This window comes from Cryptomeria japonica, chromosome 9 (genome assembly GCF_030272615.1).
Source record: "Cryptomeria japonica chromosome 9, Sugi_1.0, whole genome shotgun sequence".
NCBI classification, from domain to species: Eukaryota; Viridiplantae; Streptophyta; class Pinopsida; order Cupressales; family Cupressaceae; genus Cryptomeria; species Cryptomeria japonica.
The window spans coordinates 568,458,688-568,485,604 of record NC_081413.1 but is presented as its reverse complement, the minus strand read 5'-3'; the positions used below and the strand labels follow the sequence as shown (position 1 = coordinate 568,485,604).

Here is a 26,917-nt window from a genome sequence, read left to right as displayed (position 1 = left end):
ATTGCATTCTTTTGCAGGAATTCTCTATCTGTACATGAAGTCAATTGAAAGAGCTCACATGCCAAACAAGCTATGGGAAAGGGTTAAACTTCCAAGAAATTATGAGAAAGCACTGGAAACAATTGACAAATTTTTGGTATGCATCCTATCTTATGGTTTGTGTGTCTATTTTAAATGCTTTTATGAGAAGGCAATTATGCGGCGTTTTTTTAATCGTACAATGTGAATGCATCGAGAATTTCACAATTAGATTCTTTCTTCTTTTGAAATCATTGCTCTTATATCTCATCACAAAGAACAAAAGAGTTACAGAGCAAAATTTGCTGGTTAGTGGAGTTTGCATTCTCATTAGTTGTTTGTTCTTTGGATGGGCAGCAATATTGGCCAAAATTTCTCGTTCACAAGAACAAACAACGGCTGACGAAGATGACACAATATTTAATACGTAGGAGGAAACTTGCCTTAAAAGTCAGGTATTTTTTTTTTCATGTCAGGCATGGTTGATGGGAATATTGTGGTGAAGATAGTCTTTTAGTATGCTGAATTAAGCAGTATGTTGTTTTATTTGAAATTAATTTCTGGAAAAATATTAAGTTGATTGATTGTTTCCTTAAACCAAAAGCCATAAAATGGTAAACATTACATCTTTCTCGATAGATCTAACTCCACAAGGAAGAGAACAATAGGTAACCCTATGCAGAAGATAAACATTAGACAAATCCACTAAGATAAAAATTAGACAATATGATGACTGAAGATGAACAAAATTTGCATTGCAGTACAAACATGGGATATGCATTTAATTTATATCTTTTATTATATTCAAATCATGACCAAGGGTTCTAATGATTTCTATAAGTGCTCCAATGCATATTTCTTGAGTGAATGTATTCTACAATTTTAGTGAGTTGAGAATATAAAATTCATCCAAAAGCTCTATTATTGTGTTTGCTTATAACCCATGCTGTAGGTGGATCAGACAGATTGTGGTCTTAATTTGGTTAGGGTTCTGGTTGAACCTGTGGGTTCAGTTTGGGTGCATCTTAGATTACCTGGGCCAAAACCATAGGCATGTGTAGAACCACGGGTGTATCTAGAAAGACCAGAGATGTACCCGAGTCACACCCACAGGCATGTGCAAAACCTTGGATGAAGTTGGTCCAACAGTGTGTATATATATAAGCAATCATATATATTAATATCATTTCCCTAGGCGGTATACACATCATTCAGCAGTGAGCAGTCATAAACAGATTCAATATGTTGTATACATCACATGAAAACCCATATCAAATCACATATAATATTAAGCTGTTATATGCCTGAATTGATTATCAATGTCAGATCCGATCTGCCTTCTTTTATTTTCTTTTTTCCTATTTTCTGATGTCCTTGATGATCCTCAAGACCTCTCCTTAATACCCTTCAAGTGCCCTTTCCCCTAATGGTCGCCTTGCTTCAATGCAAGTTGGCCAAGTATAAAGAGTTATTTAATTTCTTATTAATTTCTTTCTTCCTAGCCAGGTCGACCCCTTAGAATAATCTTAATCTGCCAATAATTATTATCTTCCTGGGCTGGGTTGGCCTTAATTGTATGGTAATCACCCTTGCACTTGTTTTGACAAAACCCTAGGTTGGCCCTTTTCATTTATTTGCCATCACCCAAGCCTTAATCACTATTTAAGGCTGCAGTTTAAGTTTGAGAAGGCTGCAATTTATACGTATTTTGCCCTAGTTTCAGGTGGGGCATGACACCTTTGGCAACAATTTTTTGGTCAAACCACCACAAGCTCTAATTCCTTGGCCAGAATCACATACAAGCGAGATTCTCCTATCCTCATTTTAGCATTTTTTACAAAGACAAAGATAACTCCTGCCTCTAGAAAGCTGCTCAGTCTTGTCACATGTCACTAAAGAGGTGAAAATGGTTGTCAACCCTTGGTCCATAGATATTAAACTCGGTCGTTTCAGACTATACCTATGTCTACACATTTTAAAAATAAATAAATACCAAGAAAAAGAACAGTAACATAGCCCTGGCCTGCCATTACTTGTTAAAAAGAGAACAAGAAATTAAAAAACAATAACAATCTATTTTCAAGAAAGCTCTTGTAGAACTCGAAAAGAACTTTTTTTAAATACAAAAACAAAGCAAAAAAAAACTAAACTTGAATGAAAATTCTCCTTGACGCAAGTTCCTTGATCTTCCTCACAACTACCTAACACTACTTGAGGTCTAGGAATAGTGAGAGCATGGAGTTTGAAAACAAAGAAAACTTGCCTAAGTAATGAATAGAAATGTAGTTTTTACTGGAGGAGGAATGAGAGATAGGAATTTATTTTTGCTTTTGTTTTGTGTGATTTATGTGTTAGTAACTTAAAAGTCACTTATAGGGTTTGTTAGTTGTTTCTTCAATAAAAAGTCTTTCCTTATGTTTTGGAGGCAGGCTCTTCTTGGGTTCACCTGGTTTGGACTAAAGTTTTAATACTCGGGCTTGCCACGAACTCAGCAAACCAAAAAATTGGACTCAAGACTCAGACTTGCGAAAGGACACGGCAAAAAAAAAAACCCGTAGTTTTACAAAAAAAACATAAAGAATTTAATGCATTCAGAGAACATAAGAGCCATAATTGAAACATTACACATGTCATATGATCTCCAAACACTCAATATTTGAAATTTCATCATTCATACTCATAGTTTCAAAATTTAAAATGTATAATAGCAGCATAAGTTTATAAATGTTTACAAAATTACATATAATGATACGTCCAAATGTGAAAAACAACAACGAACAAACTAAAGAGAAGGCTACATCTTCCTCTTTGTTCTCCTAATATAGCTCAATTTTTCAGGCCTTGAGCTAGTAGTAGTAGTAGTAGGTGTTGAGGTATCTAAATGGTGAGATGATTCTTCTTCAAAATCAAAGTCCTCATCTTTGTCCTCATCTTCATCCTCCTCCATTTCATCCAATCCTGTTGCTTCTGCTTCTTGTGCTGCTCCTCTCTCTATTTCTGCAAGTTCTTCTTCGGTAAGGAGGACATCACCACCATCATTTTGTTCATTGACAGTCCAATCACCATATGGATCAATTTCATCCAAGTCAATGGCCTCATGTGAAACACCCTCCACCTTTCTAACTCAAAGGCGAAGGTTGTACCAAACAAAGACAAGATTGTTGAGGTGCTTTTGTGTGTGTCAATCTATTTCTCTTCTTTGTGTGAATGCTTTCAAATACACTCCAATTCCGTTCACACCTAGAAGCACTGCATGGCTAAGACAAAACACGGATGGCTATCTTTTGAAGATTAGGCGTGCCAGCACCATAATTCTCCCACCATAAATCTACAAAAAAACATTTAGAAATATTAGAATTGAGAAAAAAATGTAATAATCAAGTTTGTAATTTTTTTTCAGTATTGAACTAAATTTTTTACCTGCTTGTTGTCTTCCTCTCCTATCAATTGCTTGTGAAGAGAAGAGTCTCCCCTTTGCACTCTTGTAGATCTTGAACAATGAACATTTCCAAACTCATAAATAGATAGTCAAAGTGTCAAACTTAATAATGAACATTTCCAAATTCATAAATAAAGATATAGCAAATGTCAAATCTCACCTCCAACTCATCAAGAACCCTGTCTCTCAACTTAGGATCAGGTGCCATCTTATCAATGCATGCAACAAAACTTGCCATGACCTCCTCATTAGCCCTAAATGAATTAGAGAAGTAGAATTTTGGGTTCAAGAAGTAGGCGAAGGCATGTATCGGTCGGTGGACTTGGTTTGTCCACCTATGATCAATGGTGTGCTGAAGGATTTCACATTTTCTTTTATTTCCACGATAGTAATGTGAAATGGCCTCTTTGGCCCTATCCATGGCCTCATAAATGAAACCCATTGGCATGCCCTCTCCATCCACCATACGAAGAACCCTTACCAAAGGTTCTGTCACCTAATTTAAAAAAAAAAAAAAAAAATTAGTACAAAATTAACCCTTAAAAAATAAAATCAGCAAATAGATTATCATGTATAAAGTTTACATTTGTGTTTGTTACTTACCCTAGTCAACTCCTCTCCACTTTTGGTGAACCCTTCATCAAAAACAATGCTTACAATCTTCTCTGCTTTAGGTCTTTTGGAGTATGTAGACTCCAACCAAGCATTAGACACAAACATCTACTTAAGATGAGGAATGGCACCAAGAATGCTCTGCAAAGTGATGAAGTGGCTAGCAAATTGTGTCACTCTAGGTCGCACAAGGTCCTTGCCATTTGTGTGTTTTCTCATCAAAGAAAGGACCCAAGTATGGTTGTAGATGAATTTGGTGACACTTCTTGCATCTATTAGAATAATATCTTTCTCTTTGTGTTATTAATGGTCATTTAAGTTGTTTCTAATTTCACCTCTAGTTAACGATTGTTTCTTTTAGAAACATTGTCTTTGTAACTCTATTTAAAGGAGCTTTGTCTTCTTGATTAATTGAACAACATCGATTCTTTGAAACCCATATGCTTTTGCATCTGTATTAGAATAATATCTTTCTCTTTGTGTTATTAATGGTCATTTAAGTTGTTTCTAATTTCGCCTCTAGTTAACGATTGTTTCTTTTAGAAACATTGTCTTTGTAACTCTATTTAAAGGAGCTTTGTCTCCTTGATTAATTGAACAACATCGATTCTTTGAAACCCATATGCTTTTGCATCTGTATTATGGTATCAGAGCCTTGGTTAATTTTCGAAATAATTTTTCAATTAAAAATTTGTCATGAATTTTTAATAGTTGTTTTTGAAAAATTTCTTTGTTTATTCGAAATTGCTACTTTGGCAGTTCGTTTTGGCTGCAACTACTAGGGTTTTCTTGCTATTTTCTGCCCTCTCCCGCGACCCGTCTCTCCTGCATTTCGCGCAACCACGCGACGTGTTTTTTTCCCCGCCTGCAGATTTTTTTCTACCATTTTTGGACGGAAATCTGCATTTTCGGCTAGGGTTTTGACCCTCCAAATTCAGTCGAATTTTTTTTCCGAGCACATATTCGTGGTGGGTTTTTCGAGATTTCAATTGGGTCGTCGTCAAAATTTTCTAGGTGCCTCGATTTTTGAGCTAGCGGATCCAGATTCCGACAGTAGATTCCTTCTGGGTTTTTCGCAAGGATTTTTGGTTTTTCTTCGGATTTTTTTGGGTCAGCCGAATTTTTTTTCTTGAAATTCGTGCCAGCCGTACTTCATTTTTTTGAAGTCTGTACCTGCATCTGCCTCTATTTTTGCATTGGGATTCAAATTTTTTGAATTCCGTGCCAGCACCTCTTCTCAGTTTTTCGTTTTCCGTGCATTGGGAAACGTGCAAGATGGCGTCATTGACCAACTTGATGCTGGAAGGCAGTCAGGTTTTGTGCACTAAGCATCTTCTCAGTACCTCGTTTTTCGTGCCTCGAAAAGCGTGAAGATGGCTTATGGGCATCGATGTTTGTTTCGGTTTTTAATATTTTTTTACCTAAAAAAAATTCTGATGGGTTTTAATATTTTTTCCCTTGAAAAAATCTATGGGTTTTAATAATTTTGTCCTAAAAAATTATTTGTGGGTTTTTAAATAATTTTTTGTCCCTGTAAAAAAAAATAAAAATCATGAGGTTTTATGGTTTTTTCCTCAAAAATTGTACTTTGCTGCAGTCTGTTTTTCGTTGCACCTGGAGTTGTTGTGCGAACATCTGCAATAGTCTCTTGTTTGCATTCTATTTTCGGGCATCTTGCTCATCTGCAATAGTTTGGAGGGTTTGCCGATTTTTTCCTCAAAATCGTGACATCTGTTCTTGGTGTGTCTCTGGTTACAGGGAGGGATAGTTCTCCAACATCAGGTTGGACGGTTGGTGTTATTTTGGGTATCTCTAGAAGTTCTGCAGTTTCTGGTGGGTTGGTGGCAGACTCATCTCAAGTGGCAGAGTTAGTGGCATGCTCTTGTCTTCTGTTGCAGCGTGTTTTGAGAAGAAGGGGGCAACCTTCTCTGTTATTTCTCTTGGTAGTTAGAACGATGACCATTAAGGGAGGGTATTAGAATAATATCTTTCTCTTTGTGTTATTAATGGTCATTTAAGTTGTTTCTAATTTCGCCTCTAGTTAACGATTATTTCTTTTAGAAACATTGTCTTTGTAACTCTATTTAAAGGAGCTTTGTCTCCTTGATTAATTGAACAACATCGATTCTTTGAAACCCATATGCTTTTGCATCTGTATTAGCATTTTCAACCACCTTTTTCACCCATCCAATCTTCCCAATGTCCTCTAACAACAAGTCCAAGCAATGTGCAACACAAGGACTCCATGTAATCGTAGGATGCCTCTCCATAAGCATTCTACCTGCAGATACGTATGCAACTGCGTTGTAAGTGATAATATGGACAACATTCTCAACTCCAACTTCTTGAATCACCCCATCCAATAGATTACACAAAGTCTTTGCATTTTTAATTTCATTTGAGGCATCTAAAGACTTTAGGAATACCATTGAACCATTTGAAGCCACCAAGAAGTTGAGAAGAGTCCTATTCTGTCCATCTGTCCATCCATCCGATAAAATGTTGCATCCTTTTCTCTTCCAAAATTTTTTCTGATCATCAACCACAACTTGTGTATTTCTTATAGCTTGCTCTAGCAATGGCCCACTGAAGTCATGACCTGTTGGGGCCTTAAACCCCTCACCTGCAACTGTTAATGCATTAACCAAACCTTCCCAATGTTAATGATAGAACTAGAAAGGTAAGACACAAAAATCTGAAACTTAGAAAATCTCACAAGAACAAGATACATAGAATTTATCCTGGGAAAACGCTCTACCTGAGGGTGAAAAACCTAGCCACATAAAGTTGAATTTTATTAAAGACACGAATCTAATACAATGTTCTCATGTAATGAACTAAACATGATTGTTATCTCCTTAACAACCATCAGTATAAGCCAACAAACTTCTCTGATAAATGAAAGGCTTCTATCATACATTCGTCATATATCCTTTCTGCAGTATGAAGGATCACACATCAATAGAACACAGAGAGATAATACAAAAAGACTGATGAAGATGCAACGATTCTGAAGAAGATAATATTCCCGAACTTATCCACGATAAAACACCAACACATATTTATGTAAAGAACTATTCTCCTTAAGAATTTCACCGTGCTAAATAGAAGAACCAATGCACAAAAGGATATCTTGTGATGAAGAAAGGCAGAAAGTCAGGACACCATCCACTTGACGACAGTTACAAAACTTGACGATACAAACTTCGGCACCGACAGGAGACAAAAAAACGTTGCCATAAAAGAACCTCTAATCGGAAGGAATGCAAAGAGAAAAGGTAGACGATGCCAGCAAGCATGATTCGATCTTAAATATACACGCAATATGGGATGGTTGGTGACAGGTAACAAGAAACCGGAAACACTTCCAGCTAAGAAGGAACTCATAAATGCAGAAATCAATATCTTCATACAAAGATGAACTGATAAAAGTAAGGCACGATATCAACAAAATGGTTGTTAGTTTTAGTACTTTCAGATTAAATAAAAATTAGAAAATCAGAATTTGTTTCTACCTAGGTTAATTAGATTTATTGTTTTTCAGATTTAAGCATAGTAAGAAATGAATGCATAAAGACAAGACAAACTTACTCTGGGAAAACCTCCTAGGAGGAAAAACCCAGCCAGAAAAGATCCTCAGATTTGATTATGGTTTTAGATTCAATTGATAATTACACACTTATCTGGAGTATAGATGTTGCAGTCACAAGGAAGATGACATAGAAGACTACACAACTAGCTTACTGACAAAGATCATGATTTGCATTCCTTCTAATCTGTCTTGCTGTGCATAACAAGAGTTAACTGCACCTTTTAACTAGTTCGCAGTCCTTTGCTTTAGCCTTCAATGGAGATCACTGTCTTTAATGATGACCTACTGTCTTAATGAAGTTCGCTGTCATCTAAATGGTAATCTGCTGCACATAAATGGAGTTCGCTATGATCTGCTGCTTACAAAGAAGTTCGCTACCTGAAGATGTATTTCGCATTTACTTGAAGACTGAATCGGTAAGATTGTGAAAAGTATATGCCTTATTTATATGAGAGCAAACACTTCTAATCAAGTCGGCTTGCCTTGCATTTGAACCTTTTAATTTGTCTTTTAATTTATTTTATTTCTTTTTGTGCGAAGTGGATAGGGTCGGCCCTATCATGGTGGCGTGTTGGGTTTGTAGCGTGGGGACCTTTTGGAGTAGCCGAAGGGTATAGGGCCTGGCCCTATATGTTGGGGAAGGGGCTGGCCCCCTTAGGCGGATTCCAATGTTGTCCAAGGCAATTGGAATCCGCCAGCCCTAATTACAAACAACACTCCCTCTTAATTAGGGAAGAGAATCATAACCATAATCTTCCATCTTGCACACAAGCAACATATGGAACTACATAATCATAATCTTCCAGCTTGCACACGAGCATAGATTGGATCCACCTTACATTGCCCGCAGAGGGTGGAGAGGATCTTTTCTACCATCTTACATTGCCTGCAGAGGATGGTCAACAATTACACTAATACCATCTTACATTGCCCGCAGAGGATGGTTTAACAATTACACTTCTCCTTGAGAAGATTTATAATACCATCTTACATTGCTCGCAGAGGATGGTTAACATTTACAATACCATCTTACATTGCCCGCAGAGGATGGTTAATAATTATACTTCTCCCTGAGAAGTTTACAATACCACCTTACATTGCCCGCAGAGGGTGGTTTGATACAACACAATGTATCACCGAGATTGAGACTCCCTCTCAATTAGAGTTTCATTTTCCATAATACCAAGTCTGTCCCTGAAGTACACAAACTTCACTTTGGATAGAGGCTTGGTAAGAATATCTGCAATTTGCTCATCAGTGCTGACATACTTCAGCTGAATAGCACCTCTTTGCACCATATCCCGAATGAAATGATAGTGGGTTTCCACATGTTTTGACCTGTCATGAAACACTGGATTGATAGACATTTTAATACAACTCTGGTTATCACAGTGAATAACTGTAGGATCCCAAGGCTGACCAAACAACCCAGCAAGAAGCTTACGAAGCCACACTGCTTCTCTGGAAGTTACACTTGCTGCAATATACTCAGCTTCAACAGTACTCAATGCCACTGAGGATTGTTTTCTGCAAGCCCAAGAGATCACTGCAGATCCCAAGATAAAACAAATACCGGAGGTGCTTTTCCTGTCTTTGACGCTTCCGGCCCAGTCTGCATTAGAATAACCTTCCAAGGTTATTGAAGTGTTAAGTGGATACTTCAGCCCAAAGCCAACTGTGCCTCGCAAGTATCTTAGGATATGCTTGGCTGCAATAAGATGAACATGTTTGGGCATGCTCATAAACTGGCTGAGAGCATTCACAACAAAACATATGTCTGGTCTAGTGTTAACTAGGTACATCAGTGATCCAATCAACTGCCGGTACTCGGATGGATCTGCAAAATCAGAGTTAGCTGCAGAAACACTTAACTTCTTTAAGTTAGATTCCATAGGAGTAGACATGGGTTTACAATCCATCATTCTAAATCTTTTCAAAATGTCAATAGTATACTTTCCTTGACTTAGAAAAATTTCGTTAGATCTTTGCCAAACTTCTAGACCTAGGAAATAATGCATTAGGCCTAAATCTTTCATTTCAAATTCTGAAGCTAGTTCTTTCTTGCATCTAATAATAAGTTCATCTTTACCAGTAAGGAATAAGTCATCCACATAAAGAACTAGGATTAGCATTTCATCATTGGCTACCTTAAAGTATATGTTAGAGTCAGCATCATTTTTACAAAAGCCTAGACTTAGCAAGTATTTATCAATTCTTTCATACCAAGCACGAGGAGCTTGTTTAAGGCCTTACAGAGCTTTCTTCAACCTGCACACATGAGTTAATCTATCCCGAATCTCATAACCCTCAGGTTGCTCAATATAGACCTCTTCCTCAATGACACCATTGAGGAAGGCAGTCTTAACATCCATCTGATGTAGTTTCCAACCCCTAGCAGCAGCAATGGCTATTATCGTTCTAATAGAAGTATATCTAGCAACAAGATCAAATATTTCTTCATAGTCTATGCCTTCCTTTTGAGAAAAAACTACGAGCTACAAATCTAGCCTTATATTTTTCAATACTACCATCAGCATTATGTTTAATTTTAAATAACTATTTAGAGGAAACAACAAATTTACATTTGGGTCTTGGCACAATGTCCCACACATCATTCTTGATGATTGACTGATACTCTTCATCCATAGCAAGCTTCCGGGCATGATGAATCAAGGCTTCTTCAACATTGCAAGGTTCAGTTTCAATGAGATTGCACATTAATGCAATGTAGTTGGAGAATACCTGAGGTCTCTTAGTTTCACGGAAGGTGCCACTGGGAGCAACAAATCTTTCGGCTTCTTGAATGGTGTTTCTTACCCAAAGAGGCCTCTTTTTGGTAATGACAATGTCACTAGGAATATCAGTGGGATTCATGGGCTCTGGAGGATCATTATGTTCTTCTTGAGGTGGAGGTTCAATCCGCTCCCTCTGAATTTTAGGGTTAGTATCAATGTTTATATCTTGATTGTCAGTAGCTTCATCAATAACACAAGAACCTTTCGATTTCTTAAAAAGAATGTCTTCTTCAAATGTAACATCCCTACTTACCTCAACATACCTTTGACCCGGGATGTATATCCTGAATGCCTTGGAGGATTCACTGTAGCTGACTAGCATGCCTTTCTTTCCGGAGGGTTCCAACTTTGATCGCTTTTCCTTGGGCACATGGACATAAACGGGACTTCCAAAAATTCTGAGGTGACTAATGTCTGGTTTGGATCCTGAGAAGGCTTCTTCCAGGGTCATGTTCTTTAGAACACGATGAGGACATCTATTTTGGATATACACTGCTGTTCTAGAAGCCTCAGCCCATAGGAAGGTCTGTAAGTCTTGATCGTGAATCATAGCCTTTGCAGCCTCCACAATAGTCCTATTCTTTCTTTCAGCAACACCATTTTGTTGAGGATTGTATGGAACACAAAACTCCCTCTTAATTCTTGACTCAACACAAAAATCATAAAAGCTACCGGAGGTGTACTCACCTCCATTGTCAGATCTTAAACATTTAATTCTTTTACCAGAGGAGTTTTCAGTTAATGCTTTAAACTCTTTAAATTTACTTAAGACTTCATCAGATTCTTTAGATTTCAAGAAGTAGATCCAAGTTTTCCTAGAGAAATCATCTATGAAGATTACGTAATAAAGAAATCCACTAGGAGATGCTATAGACATAGGACCACATAAATCAGAGTGAACAAGTTCTAGTTTGTCTTTAGCTCTATTTTCACTTTTATGAAATGGACTTTTAACATTTTTACCTATAGCACAACCTTTACAAGTGTTATCATGGATTTGACTGAGTTTAGGCATACCTTTGACTAACCTTTCAAGGGATGGAAGAGCTTGATAATGCAAGTGTCCAAGTCTTCTATGCCATAACTCACAGGATTCAGGAGCCCCATTAATGAGGGCTTGAATAGGGTTAGTAGAGAGCTTATAAAGACTATCATATCTATGACCAATTATACGAGCAGATTTAAAACTAGATTTCTTAGGCCAAGCAAGAACTTTTCCCTGAGAAAAAGTAATTTGATAACCTTTATCTTCTAGAGAAGAAATGGAAATTAGGTTTCTTTTAATTCCAGGAACAAACAAGATATCATTGAGATGCAAGGAAATACCAGAGTCTAAATTTAGAGAAGTAGAGCCAGAACCTCTTACCGAATAACGAGTGTCATCACCAATTACCACGTGAAGGCTGGTATCCTTTTCTACTAAGTTTGAAAGGTGATCACAGTAGCTTGTGATGTGTCTGGAGGCACTTTTGTCAATGAACCATGTATTGCTATCTGAAGGAACACTGCTAGACAGAGCGGAGATGAATAAGAAATCATCATTTTGTTCTGAGACTTCATTTAGGTTGGCTTCACTTTGGTTAGGGTTATTCTGACATTCTTTAGCATAGTGACCAAATTTGTGACATCTAAAGCATCAGACACGTGAGGTATCTCTTGGTTTCTTCCAAGGGTGTTGGGAACTAAATGGTCTGAGTTCCCTATTTCTTTTTGGATAAGGTTTCTTCCAATTTCCCCCTTTCTTGCATTGAGCTGCAAGCATGTGATGATCATCTACATGGGAACTTTTGGTTTGCCCTCTTGTGATGAGGCGAGACTCTTCTTGGATGCAATCATTCTTAAGGTGATCAAGGGTGGGTAACTCAGTCCTGCCACTTATGGTTTGGATAAATGACTCCCATGAGTGAGGTAGACCATTTAGGGCAATCATGACAAGGTCTTTGTCTTCCATGTTATGACCAATTAAACCTAGCTGATTCTTTAGTTCTGAAATTCTCATAAAGTAGGAAATAACATAATCTTCTTTTGCCATTTTGATATTAAGTAGTTGCTGTCTTAAAGTAATTGCCCTATTGAGATTGTTAACTTCATATGTACCTTGTAGATGGCTGAACATTTTCCTTGCAGTGGTAAATGAGGCAATAGAGGTGACTAGGTGGTCTTTGACTGAATCAATGAGAATCTTCCTGGCCTTGACAACATCCTTTTTGAATTGTTTTAGCTCGGCTGCATCTATAGGTTCAGTTAGCTCTTTCGCTTCTATGAATTGGAGAAGATCTTCTTCCTCTAGAGCCAACTTGATTCGAACTTTCCATGCAGTAAAATTGAGATTTCCATCAAGCCTATCTTCAACTTTCAGCCCCATTGACCTAACCTGCAAATGCGACAACAATCTGGAAATAAAGGAGTACTGATTTCTAAATCTGAAAGTTTGATCTAGCCTATAGCTCTGATACCATGTTAGTTTTAGTACTCTCAGATTAAATAAAACTCAGAAAATCAGAATTTGTTTCTACCTAGGTTAATTAGATTTATTGTTTTTCAGATTTAAGCATAGTAAGAAATGAATGCATAAAGACAAGACAAAGTTACCCTGGGAAAACCTCCTAGGAGGAAAAACTCAGCCAGAAAAGATCCTCAGATCTGATTATGGTTTTAGATTCAATTGATAATTACACACTTATCTGGAGTATAGATGTTGCAGTCACAAGGAAGATGGCATAGAAGACTACACAACTAGCTTACTGACAGAGATCATGATTTGCAGTCCTTCTAATCTGTCTTGCTGTGCATAACAAGGGTTAACTGCACCTTTTAACTAGTTCGCAGTCCTTTGCTTTAGCCTTCAATGGAGATCACTGTCTTTAATGATGACCTGCTGTCTTAATGAAGTTCGCTGTCATCTAAATGGTAATCTGCTGCACATAAATGGAGTTCGCTATGATCTGCTGCTTACAAAGAAGTTCGCTACTTGAAGACGTATTTCGCATTTATTTGAAGACTGAATTGGTAAGATTGTGAGAAGTATATGCCTTATTTATGTGAGAGCAAACACTTCTAATCAAGTCGACTTGCCTTGCATTTGAACCTTTTAATTTGTCTTTTAATTTATTTAATTTCTTTTTGTGCGAAGTGGATAGGGTCGGCCCTATCATGGTGGCGTGTTGGGTTTGTAGCGTGGGGACCTTTTGGAGTAGCCGAAGGGTATAGGGCCTGGCCCTATATGTTGGGGAAGGGGCTGGCCCCCTTAGGCAGATTCCAATGTTGCCCAAGGCAATTGGAATCTGCTGGCCCTAATTACAAACAACAATGGTTATACAATCATCGCAGGAAAAATAAAATCTCCTGAAGCGTATGCAAACATTAATACTCCCTCTTACCAAAGGAGATATTAATTTCTGATTTTCAAGTCATGGAGTCTCTCAACATGACAAACACAATGGCTACACCCATGTGTAAAAAAGTAAAATTTTATCACGGATTCTCTCAACGTAATAGCATCATGGATTCACTCAACATGATGTTCACCATGGCTACTCCCATGAGTGAAATAAACACAAGCTCTCATCAGGGAGTCACTCAACGTGATGTTGTCAAGGAGTCTCTCAACATGACATCCACCATGGCTACTTCCAGAGGGTGGAACAAGGGCTTTCACCTCAAACTTCTCCATCACAGAGAAAAATGCATTACAAGGGCTTTCACCTCAAATTTCTCCATCACAGAGAAAAATGTATTACAAGGGCTTTCACCTCAAATTTCTCTGTCAGAGAGAAAAATGCATTACAAGGGCTTTCACCTCAAATTTCTCCGTCACAGAGAAAAATGCATTAACCTAATGTTCATGATGACGAGCTCCCTTTGAACCTGATATCAACCTTCTGACCTCCTCGTCCAATGTTGCCTCTAATGAAATTTCAGGTCTTTCTGAAGTTGGATGTCAGGCTCTCTCTGAAGCTGAATTGTCAGGCTCCCTCTGAAGCTGAAATGTCAGGTTCCCTCTGAAGCCGAAAAGACCACAATCCAGGAATATGACCATCTTAAGATTAGAACAAAAATCTCCTTGCAGTCTGCTCCCTCTCACTAGGAGAGCCTTCTTGTCTCAAAATTAATATCTTCAATGTTGTAGCGATCAAAACATAGTCCGTATAACACCAAACAATGAATAAGCAACCCTCCCAGAATCCCGAGGCCTCCTGTGAGGGAGACGGCCTCAAACCTGGCTCTGATACCATGTTAATGATAGAACCAGAAAGGTAAGACACACAAATCTGAAACTTAGAAAATCTCACAAGAACAAGATACACAAAATTTATCCTGGGAAAACCCTCCACCTGAGGGTGAAAAACCTAGCCACACAAAGTTGAATTTTATTAAAGACACGAATTTGATACAATGTTTTCATGTAATGAACTAAACATGATTGTTATCTCCTTAACAACCATCAGCATAAGCCAACAAACTTCTCTGATAAATGAAAGGCTTCTATCATACATTCGTCATATATCCTTTCTGCAGTATGAAGGATCACACATCAATAGAACACAGAGAGATAATACAGAAAGATTGATGAAGATGCAACGATTCTGAAGAAAATAATATTCCCAAACTTCTCCACGATAAAACACCAACACATATTTATGTAAAAAACTATTCTCCTTAAGAATTTCACTGTGCTAAATAGAAGAACCAAGGCACGAAAGGATATCTTGTGATGAAGAAAGGCGGAAAGTCACGACACCATCCACTCGACGACAGTTACAAAACTTGACGATACAAATTCCGGCATCGACAGGAGACAAAAAAACGTTGCCATAAAAGAATCTCTAATCGGAAGGAATGCGAAGAGAAAAGGTAGACAATGCCAACAGGCATGATGCAATCGTAAATATACACACAATATGCGATGGTCGGTGACTGGTAACAAGAAACCGGAGACACTTCCAGCTAAGAAGGAACTCATAAATGCAGAAATCAATATCTTCATACAGAGACGAATTGATAAAAGTAAGGCACGATATCAACAAAATGGTTATACAACCTTCGCAGGAAAAATAAAATCTCCTACAGCATATGCAAACATTAACACCCAATACACATTGTTTGCCGCATTGAAAAGTATATTATTGTAAAACCAAAAGTTTGATGTTGCTATCCTTGCTTGTTCATGCTTCTCTCTATTCCATCCTGTACCTTCAAGTGAAGGTTGTGCTCTTGGAACATTGCGTGGAACAAAAAAATTAGGGTCTGATCTAATAGGAGTGCTACTAGCCTCACCCTCATTGTCACCAAAAGATGAAAGTGACTGACGTAAATTTGGGCTTCCACGACCACGAGTGTGACCAATGGGACCCAAAGAGGACAATGTGGGATTCATTGCAGCTGCCACAACTTCTTTTGTTTTTTGCCTTTCTTCCTTTTGCATATCATGCTCAGCAAGAAGGGCCTTCATCTCTCTAATAATCTCTGGAGTTGATTGGGGTATATCTCCGCATCATATCCAGGTATTTGTGCAAGGTGGTATTTTAATCTATTTATTCCAGCATTCATCCATTTTGTACATTCGGTTCAAGTGACCTCCCCCTTTTTGTTTTCTGGTATCCCATACTTCCATGCTTTGTCTTCCTGACCTTGGGGTTGCCCTTGGAGTTGAACTTGCCATTGCTGTTTTAACATGAAAAAATAAAAAAATCAGCAGGGTTTTGTGGAAAATCAACAAAAAAAATGATAACGAATCATTTGGAAAAAATAGCATTCAAAAACAAGAAAAAAATATAAGGAAATAAGTTAGGAAGGGAAATAGAATTTTTTTTGGCAACATATCCCCTTGTTTTTCAAGATTTTTTTGATTTTCAAAACATGGAAATGAAAAAAAAAGATAGGAAAAATCCTTACCTAGATCTCTTTTGTTGTGTTTAATCTTATTTCCTCTCCTCCTTCAAACCCTACAAACTTGTTTTCAGCAAGCAACAATGCCAAATGAGTGAAAAAAGAAAAAAAAAACCACTTCAAACCTTGGCTGGGCGTGCAAAACTGGGTTGCGCGAGTCCGAGTGAAAAACTTGCGAGTCCATTAAAAAAACTCGTGAGTCTTTTTGAAGGACTCGCCACAACTTGGTTCGTGAGTCCTTGGTGAGTCCATGAGTTTTAAAACTATTTATATATGTCCATATACATGTGTGTGTGGGTGTGTGTGTGTGTGTATATATATTGCATTTTTTACTTGCGTCTTATAGTCAACTGCTGTAAAAAAATGTTTCTCCTTTAGGGGTTATTGCAATAACATTCATTAAAGGCTGCCTTTTGCAATTTTTACATCCATTGGAAATGTTGGACACTCATGTTTCAGTCCATATATCTTTGATTGGTTTTAGTGGTGTCTACAATTTTCATTCTTTTGCAAATGAAGTGATGTCTACCTTCTCATACCCAAGACCTATGTAGCTAGAGAGTGTTTGACTAATTGCCATCACCATTTCTTGCTAATATGGTGATCTCACCAGGTTAGAAGGAAGACCATTGTTGTAAATGCAACATGCAATTTCTTTATTTTCATTGTACCTTGTCAAATTTGAAATGCCTTTTTCCAATGGGCCTCTTTTGTGGAAAGAAAGAGAGGGGTCTTCTTCTTGGATAGAGGGTGTCTCAAGAAAGGATATAGGGTAGCTAATATTGAAGAACTTATAAAAGGCCCCACTTGATCTTTCTTTGCTAAATCATCAGATTTTAGTTTTGCTCTCACTCATAGTATTAACTTTATATTCTCTAATATATGCCGTAATTTGTTCCTTTGGCAACCCCTTCTTGCTTGGCCCTTGAGAAATTCTCATTCTAGGGCCAGTCATAGCATATAGGTGAGTTTTCACTTGACTGTATGAGCTCTTATACTCAATCCTGCAGTGACTTAAATGCCAAAGAAAAAGCTTACTGTCGAGAAGTTGTTCAATTATTATGACACATTTTCATAGAGGTGACGTTAGATTTATTTTAACTGTCTAACTGCTTCTGGAACCTTTGAACTTTGATAGAATGCATGGTAAGAAATGTGAAGAAGCTAATATAATTAAAACAAACAATACGATGCTCTCATTATTTTTCAACACTCAATACATGGCTAATATATAGCCACTTACATAGCCAAACAACTTCCTATTTAATAGGGAGGTGTTATAACAAATATCCCGGAATACCATTCACGGGTATAACACATTAACCACTAACTATTGTGATATATTATTATTTCAACAATATATACAACTAACCATCCAAACATATATTAGTGAGTTGTTTACTTCTACATTAACACCTGAAATATAATGTAAACATTTAATTTTCCTAATATTCCCCTCCTTAATGTTTACATGGTAGAAAAACATTCACACTCTCTTCTGCAGTATGCTCACCCTCGTGGCATGTCCAACTATGCGACTCGTGACCTTGATCCAAAAGAAAGGCTTTCTCCTCCCATGGTTTTAAACAGGCTTACCACAAACCTTGATATGAACAGGAACCTCCACTCATCTATTCACCTCGTGTGGTTTTTTGGATCCTCCCACAAACCCTTTCAAGATCCACGAACTGACTTACTCTGGTGCTTTTTTTCGCCACTATGCTTGCACATCAGGGAAATTACATAGAAAACACCATACATATCACAAATGGGAATGGAACATTGGTTATATTCCCCCCCACAATGTGAAATTCCACTTATTCACAAAACCAAGAACACTGAAAAACAAAACACATCATGCTGCATACTAGAAAATAACGTGCCACCAAAGCTGATAAGTGGCCCCGTTGTTGGTGACTGATGAGAGGACGCTGAGTGTCCTCCAGCCTCCAATGCATCCTACCTCCAATTTTGAGGTTATCTAAAGCACATATTCTTCATCACTAGGACATGATAACTCTTCATCCTTCGCATGGTTTTCCCAATCAGTTTCTTCAGCTAAGGAAGCATGATGATCCAGTTTATCATCTAATAGATCTTGTGCCCTCTTCTTGCAATTCAAGACTACATGTCCCATTTCATTACAATAAAAACATTTAATTTTCCTTTTGAAGGAATAGTTTGAGATTTGTACTTTTCTTTTCTTGCTTTATTTCGTACAAATAAGACCTCTTCAGATTCCGAGTCTTCATTATGATCAAGTAGAATAGATATTACTCCTTCAAGACTGATAGTTACCTTGCTTAATGTGAACACCATTCCAGCCATATGTTTAGGCAAACTATTTAGAAGTATTGCTTTAGCATCATCATCTTTTACCTTTTCATTAATCCCAGCTAGCTAATTGAGAAGAGAGTGAAACTTACTGATATGATCTGCCATTTTTGTACCTTTCTCCATCTTCAGTCCATACAATCTTTGCTTCAATGTTGTCTTGGCACTTTCTGCTTCAGATCCAAAAAGCTTGTTTAACGACTCCCAAATCTCTTTTGCTGACTTCGCAAAATCCACATGGTGTAAATATGCCTTTGATAAGCCAAGGCCCAAGACCAATAGTTCCCAAAGCTTTCTGATTTTTTATATTCCACTTAGCAAGTTCACCTTCATCAGTTGGTGAAATTGAGTTTGGTTTGACGACATCCCACAGATCTTTTTCAATCAAATGTAACTGCATCTGTATCTGCCAAGTGTGAAAGTCTCTTCCTTAATTTCTCAATGAAAGTTAATTTGTCCATGATTACTCTTTTAATCAAAGAGTTGGGCTCAACCGATAATGCACCTTGACTATAACAATTTGAGACATGGATAATTAATTTTCTAAAAACAACAACAGTACTACTATAAGACTTTATAAAAGAAATAATTTTTAACCTACGGATGTCGACTTTAAAAAAACAGACTAAGTAATATAAACTTACTATTTGAAATGACTTTACTCACACAATGAACCATCACAACCTTTATGCTCAAACCATTCTCCAACTTGGCACCAATCTGACTATAATAAACCATGAGCTGCTATAAGTTCAACCACAAAATAGATATGCGCAATATCCTATGAGAAGCCAAAGACAACAAAGGTCGAGACAAATCAACCAAAGATCGCCACCAACGCTTCTGGACAATGCACAAGTTCTCCTCAACTTAACATCACGACCTAGGTAAGGTAGACAATAAGAAGCGACATGTCTGAATAAATATGAACCAATCAAATTGATGCAACAAAGTCCATGACCACAATATTAATGGCGTATGTTGGAAAAGTTGAAAAACACAAGCCAGATAGAAGGCTCTCCGCAGAATGGAAATGGCATTCACGGGCCTGATGATTAAAAATTGTATGTTTATCGATCCATTGATCTGTCAGTCATGCCAATCAATTTTCTATCATTCATGTCTGGCATAGATGCATAGGAAGGCACGGAACACTTAGCAGCTTATAAATCAAACTCGTCTGGTGGAGGATAAATCCGCTAACAAGAAACTGCAACAAATGCGAATTGAGAGACATCCCCTGCCAGCTCCAGAAATCACAGCAGAGATTGCATCTCACCCAGACGTGGAGTGGAGTTATTGCCCAGAATGTGACAGGTGGGAGTTACTGCCTAACAACTTTGTGAGACAGAAAAGCTCGTGAGAATGTGATTGAGCTTTGAAAAATAGAAACCGCCAATAGAGGATCTCTAGCTGATCAAGTTGCAAAAGACTCATCCAGTAATATCATCCTCGGACAAAGGCCGTAAAGCTCATACGAAAAGTACCCAGGCCGCAGAGAATGAAATGGCCTGTCAAGAGTATGAAGACCAATAAAACATGAACCTTTGGTTGATAAATGGCCTAACAAAATTATATGTAGAACGCCACTTGCGCTGACCTCCAAATAAAACTGCATAATCCTTTCTCCTAATTTTCTGTCATTTAATTCCAACGCTCAGTTCCTAAGGCGACTCCAATGAATCTGCACCTTATCTGAGAAATGCGGACAATATGCCCATGTTCCGCTCTGATACCATAATAGAATATATGGTAAGAAATGTGAAGAAGCTAATATAATTAAAACAAACAATATGATGCTCTCATTATTTTTCAACACTCAATACATGGCTAATATATAGCCACTTACATAGCCAAACAACCTCCTATTTAATAGGGAGGTGTTATAACAAATATCCCGGAATACCATTCACGGGTATAACACATTAACCACTAACTATTATGATATATTGTTATTTCAACAATATATACAACTAACCATCCAAACATATATTAGTGAGTTGTTTATTAACAACATCACTATTACAATAGTAATTACCCTTCTACATTAACACCTGAAATATAATTAATTTTCCTAACAACTTAAACTAGCGACTATATTAAATAAATTGCTAATATAAAAAAAATAAAAAAATGTAACCCTAAAGTACACGAATTTAGAAAAAAAAAAGAACAAAAAAAATACAATCCTACAATACATATAAAAGTAACAAAAACAAAATTCAGTGAAAAAAAATTCAAATTGTTAACAAAAGAAAACCTGAAAAAATTCTTCAAAACTTTGAAAGAATCTCACAAAATACTTACCTTTGGTTGATAAATCTCCTTTGTGCAAGCTAGATCCCTCTCATAGCACTCAGCAAATGCCTTTAGCATCTTTGCAATCCTTTACCTTTTAAAATCCAGCAAGCTTCACAAATACAAAATGACAAATTGGAATGACATTGGTTATTTTGTGCTTTATGATTTTGAAATGAACGATATTGGTCACTTTTAGAGTTGTCTTTCATGTTTTAAGGTTTTTTAGGTTAATAAAATGTATTTTTAATGTTTAAAAATCACTTTTCCAGTCATGAAATGCCACTGGGACTGTGGATGTGCTTGGGAGTGCTTTGGCATGTTATAAATGAACCCACATGGTACCTAGGGCGGCAGGGACCTGTCTTGGACATCTCATATGCGAACGAGACTCCACTCTTGAATCAGAACCCATTGGGCCCAATACTGCAAGAACCCAGTAATGTGGGAAGTAATGCATACCAAAATGTGTTGAATATGGATCAACGTAGTTGAGATTAAGTTACACCCACAAATCATGGAAGTCCCAAATGGTTAAGTGGGTGCTAATCTCAAATAAGATTTGCTGCAGAGCTAGGCCTTATTCTTCAATATAACTATGCCCTTTCTACACTGATCTCTCTGCTGCACGCAGGTCTTTATCTGCTGCTATCACTATTGTACCACCACTGTGAGAACACTAGTTGAGCAACTCAAGGTAAAAATAACATTTTTCAGGTGCCAACAAATGTTTTTTTTAGATGCCATGGAATGGGTTCTGAGACACTTATGAAAGTCCTGTTGGTCATCAGAAATGAGTGATGCTCAGATGCCTGCGATTTCTAGAGTCCCACAAATAAATACTGCTTTGCCTTTTTGCAATCACTGCTACTGCTTAATGTATACAAAAATTAAAGGAATTAATGCATGCTGGAATGTGTTGGAATATGGATCTTGGGAATCATTTTTCAGAGTTGACATGATTGAAGATTTTTTATTTTATTTTGGAGTCCATAGGTGATGCCATCATTGTTAGGAATCACTTTTGTAGTCACTGCTATGCAAAACAGTAGATATTATATTAAGTATTCCTGCAGTGTTTTCAGATGGCACCAATAATATTTTTGTACTATCATATTTACTATTTATTCTTGTGGCATTATTGGATTAGTTTCAGACTCTATAATTAAATTGATAGTATGTTTATGTTCATTGATTTAGAGATTTTATATGTTAATAACTTAATATCTATTGATTTAGTTTGGTGTAGCTTGCCAATCTTGGTGTTTTTCTTGCAATAGATTCCACCAAGAAAGTCTAATATTATGGCACTTTCCTTCAAAACCATTTTTTATGGTTTCCATTTTATTCTTGTGTTGTGACGTTATTTGGTATACTGTTTCAGGCCATTCTGTTTCATTTATTCAAAGGTCAAAGTTGACTCTAAAGTTCTAAACACTGTATTTGAAATTCATCTTCCATTTAGTGACCACCTCGAGTGTACCCATGATAATTGATATGCTACACCCTATATTACCACAGCACATTGAAGCATAAACATTCTGTATTTGGTCACGTTTAAGATATCGAAGTAATTAAGTTTGAGTACCTTCATGTTCTGAGGGAATTTGTATGCTTATTTTATGTAGAGGCTAGTGAAAAATGGTTTTAACAAACTATTTGCCGGCTGAGATAGTTGTTTCTTATGCCTTCCGGTTCTTGTTTTTCAGGGAGAAAGTTATGACTATGCCTACCAAGCAGAGGAAGAGAGAAGCAAGGAGAGAAGCAAAAGCTGAAATTGCAGCTGTTCTAGATAGAGTAGGATAGCTGTATTGTTTTTTCTCATGTGGATATCTTTGTGCTCTTTTTTATCAGTTTACTGATGATTTTGAATCTTGACCAGGCCATAGAGAGAGAACTAATAGAAAGGTTACAAAGTGGCACTTATGGTGACATATACAATTTCCCTGTCAAAGAATATGAAAAGGTCCTAGAAATGGAGGAAATGCAGGCAGCTAGTGAGGAAGAGGACAATGCTGAGGAGGTTTGTAGCACTATTTTGTTAGATGTTTGATGTCTCTGCAGTAGGTCCATTGTCTGATTGCTTCACGTTTATATAGTTGTTTTTGCATCTTTTGACTTTCATTCTGATGCATAATGCTGCTTTTGTTTTTCGTTCAGTAAAATCTTCTTTATGTTCTTTTGTTAATAGGAGCCAGAGCCTGAAGTAGAGTATGTGGAAGACTATGAAATGGAGGAAGATGACATGGAAGACTTTGTTGTTGCCAGTGCTGATGATGAAGGTGAAAGTTTGAAGAGTATTCGCAGAATTCTTCAGATTATAGAACTGTTGTCATTATAGATTTGTGTGCTAAGGAAAATAAAAGCTTGCTATATTTTATCAAAATACTTTGGAAAAACAATAATTATTATGAATGCAAATATTGGTCAAGAGTAAATGTGAAGATAAATCTAAGATTGGCATTGTGTAAAATGACTATTAGCTTCAATATTTACTGATTTATTGTAATTATTATTTCTCTTAATCATCTACAAAACATTTACACAGATGACATGGATCAAGATACCGAAGATGTAAATATGGTTGGGGCTGTGAAGACAAAGAAGTCACGGACAGAGTCAGGGTCAGCTCAAAGAAAGGTTGATACAGATAATTTTAAAACAAAGTTGAAGAGGAAAACAAGACCCTATGTGGAGGTAAGCTGTAAAGTGTCCTGTGATCAATTTCTCAAAATAGCATGAAATACTTCATATAAAAAGCTTGAGTTGGGATTTAAATATTTATTTCATTGCAGCTTACCTGCTAAAGCACTATTAACACAGTACATACCATGTGGTATCACTAAATAATAAGATCAACCACATCCTTACAATTTGCATTCTTTTCAATGTATTGCCATTGTTTCAGCTGTCCTTTTATCAAATAATGAAATATATATAACGTACCAAGTTACAGAAAAGCAAGCAAATATATGATACAAACTCAGAAAATGTAATGTCCCTTTTTGTAAATTCCCTAGGTTTTGCCCTAAAAGCACAATTCCAAGACCCTTTACTACTAGGGTTAGGAACATAATCTTAATCATAAGATATCTCTAATTTATTGGGGAAATTCAATCATATGGAAGCTAGAATAAGGTGACTCGATAGGGTGCCCTAGAGATCCTCTACCCTAGGCCCAAGAGCGGATATACCATCCCTCTTAGCCTCATCTGGCCCGTTGCATCCATATGAGGTGGTGTACCTAGTGAGGTGTCCTATAACTGTTCCCCTCAATCTTGACACTTCTATCCTACTTCCCATGATTGAACATTCTTGATGCATTCATCTACCATGATAGAAATCATGAGGAGCATTCACAATAGGGTGCCCTGGAAGTCCATCCTTTCTAAGCCCAAAGGCAGTAAGTACCCTTTGTACCCCTCCCCGGTCTTATACCATGAGGTGGCGTACCTAGAAGATGACCCCATCACCATTCTCCTACTTGTAATTTCCCCCCAATTTCTCTACCATGGCTGGTTATATTCAGAACACATGAAGTGTTCCAGTATTATGCACACATTCTACATAAACAACAGCAAGATATTAGTAAATGTTCGTTCTGATACATATATACAGTCATAAACATATAGCCTATTACAAGCAATCATAAACAGTCATGTATATTATAAACAGTTATAACCAACAGCATATTATAAATAATCAATGAGCAGATAACATTCATCATGCTGTGCTTAAAGAATTCATACCCCAAACCCATAAGTATTTTCAAACTACTGTATATTTAGTTACTAACATTCAATCTGATTCCATTCAATGGTTGCATATACCCCCCTTTCCAAATCTGCTGATAACATATTTATGGTCTGCTGTTTATACTCAGAATTCTGCATTTTTTCTGCACTTTAGGATGGCATCCCGTATCCTCCTTTCTGCCCTTTTTGTCTGCTCTAAAACGGAATCCCCTTCCACTCTCCTTCTCAAATGAAACCTTCTCCCCCTTATAACTTCCAATGTGAAGGACAGTCATACCCCTTCATCATGCCTTCCCTTTGCAAGGGTCACAACCTTTCACAATTACCACCCCTTCAAAATGTCGCAACCTTTCATCATTTCTATCTTAAAAGTCACTTTTTTATTTTCTGCCCTTTCCTTTCTTCTTCCATTAATCCTTCCTTAATCCCTATTCTCCATTCTTTCTTCCTTTTTTCCATATCCCTCCTCTATATTAATTGTTTACTCTTTTTATACCCTCATATCTCATTGAGGAGATACATCTCTTTGGTTAGAGATTTCCCTTTAAAAGGGTCATGTCTCCTCATTGTTGTCTTATTTAATTCAGATCTGCACTTCTGATTGTAGATTGAAATTGTTGTTTCAAATGAAGTTCTCTTCTCCCTTTTATACCTCTAGTTTGAGGAGGTCACGACTTTTCATTTCATGCCTTTTGACCATTCATTAAACCTAACTAATTTTTAATTGTTTTAATTTTATTCTTTTATATTTTAATTTTATTTTTTATATTTCTTCTTTTAATTTTATTATTAAATCCTATTTCAAAATGGGGACATTACAGAAAATGGAGAGAGAAAGGGTTATCCTGTTCTTTGAGTCCGTCAAAAAATATTAATTATAGTGAATACATAAATGGAGATAGACAGCAGGGGGATGGTGGGGGAGCAGTTATACATGTGTACACACACACACACACACACACACACACACACACACACACATACATACATACATACATACATATATATACATACATATATATATATATATATCTTGATCTCTGCTCAGATGAAATTAAAAAAAAAAAGCTTAAAATAGCGCTATTTTATTGTCCATGCATCGCAGAAATCTGGGGCTGTTGGATGCCATTTGTTTGTAGTTAGAATCCCAAATAAAGATCTCAATTTACCCCATTGTCACTGCTATTGTTGCTATTTCATTTTCTTACAGTGCCCCAGTTTTGGCTGGACCTCCTCTTTGAATGGCATAGTAAATGGATTATGTATGGATTCATTTCTCTAAGTCATGCCTATTTTGTTTTGGATCACCTTATGTAAAAAAAAATTTAGTTCTTTTTTGATATTTTGATTGAGTTGATAAGGTCTTTTCCTTGTTAGTTTGGTGTCACCCCTCACCTGAATTATCATAGCGTTCGCTTCCTTTTGATCCCTTTTAACTCCATGAAACTTTTTGTCATTAGATCTAAATACTCGTAATTTTTTTAATAGCTCTATAATTTTATCTTGCTTGCCTTTGCCTCCTCTTAGTAATTACCTATGATTACAATTTTAGGATTTTCTGCATCCTCAATGTTCTCTTTGCTAGAAAGGCTGATAAAACTAATTTTTTGTGTCTTCATCTACTGTCTCTATTAACTCATGTTCTCTCTCTTCAAATTGTAAATTTAGGTGCCACAGGTTATCTTCTTCTAGGTGTTATCCATCCTTAATGACATTAATGATTACTGCACTGGGATACCTTCTCCATCTCCCAATTTCTAGTAATAAATCTAGTTTCCACAAATTGCTATGACCAAATGGTACTTACATACTCCTGATCTGTAATTTCTCCTTATATTAGATTGAAATTAGAGACTCAAGCAAATAAATTACCGTTCTACTTGGACATCCAAATGTTAGTGTTAATTTGAAGGAATTAAAGACTTGTTCAGAAAGCAATGAAATGACAAAATGTAAATAAGCAACAGAAACACAAGGTTTTATACTTCAAATTAAAAGCCTAGTTGGTAGTGTCAATTTCTCTTCTACTCTAGAGTTTATTGCTCAAATAGACAAGTACATGTGTAGTACATTCTCCGCCAATCCCTTCTACTTTTAGATGATACAATCTTTTAGTTCTCTTCTTTATAGATCACTATGAAACTATGAATAGAAAAACCAATACTTTCCATCTTTCTTTTAGATG

The 26,917-nt window shown here is 36.8% G+C and overlaps 1 protein-coding gene across 2 annotated transcripts in view; it reads left to right on the top strand.

Moving 5' to 3' along the window:
• LOC131051302 (uncharacterized) overlaps positions 1 to 26,917 on the top strand; it is a 44,808-nt gene that overhangs the window by 6,227 nt on the left and 11,664 nt on the right. For both annotated transcript variants that reach the window (XM_057985756.2, XM_057985755.2), the window contains exons 4-9: positions 18 to 136; positions 376 to 473; positions 22,687 to 22,774; positions 22,860 to 23,000; positions 23,169 to 23,259; positions 23,526 to 23,674. In XM_057985756.2, the coding sequence (XP_057841739.2) occupies positions 18 to 136; positions 376 to 473; positions 22,687 to 22,774; positions 22,860 to 23,000; positions 23,169 to 23,259; positions 23,526 to 23,674 (686 nt within the window). The remainder of the gene's footprint in view (positions 1 to 17; positions 137 to 375; positions 474 to 22,686; positions 22,775 to 22,859; positions 23,001 to 23,168; positions 23,260 to 23,525; positions 23,675 to 26,917) is intronic.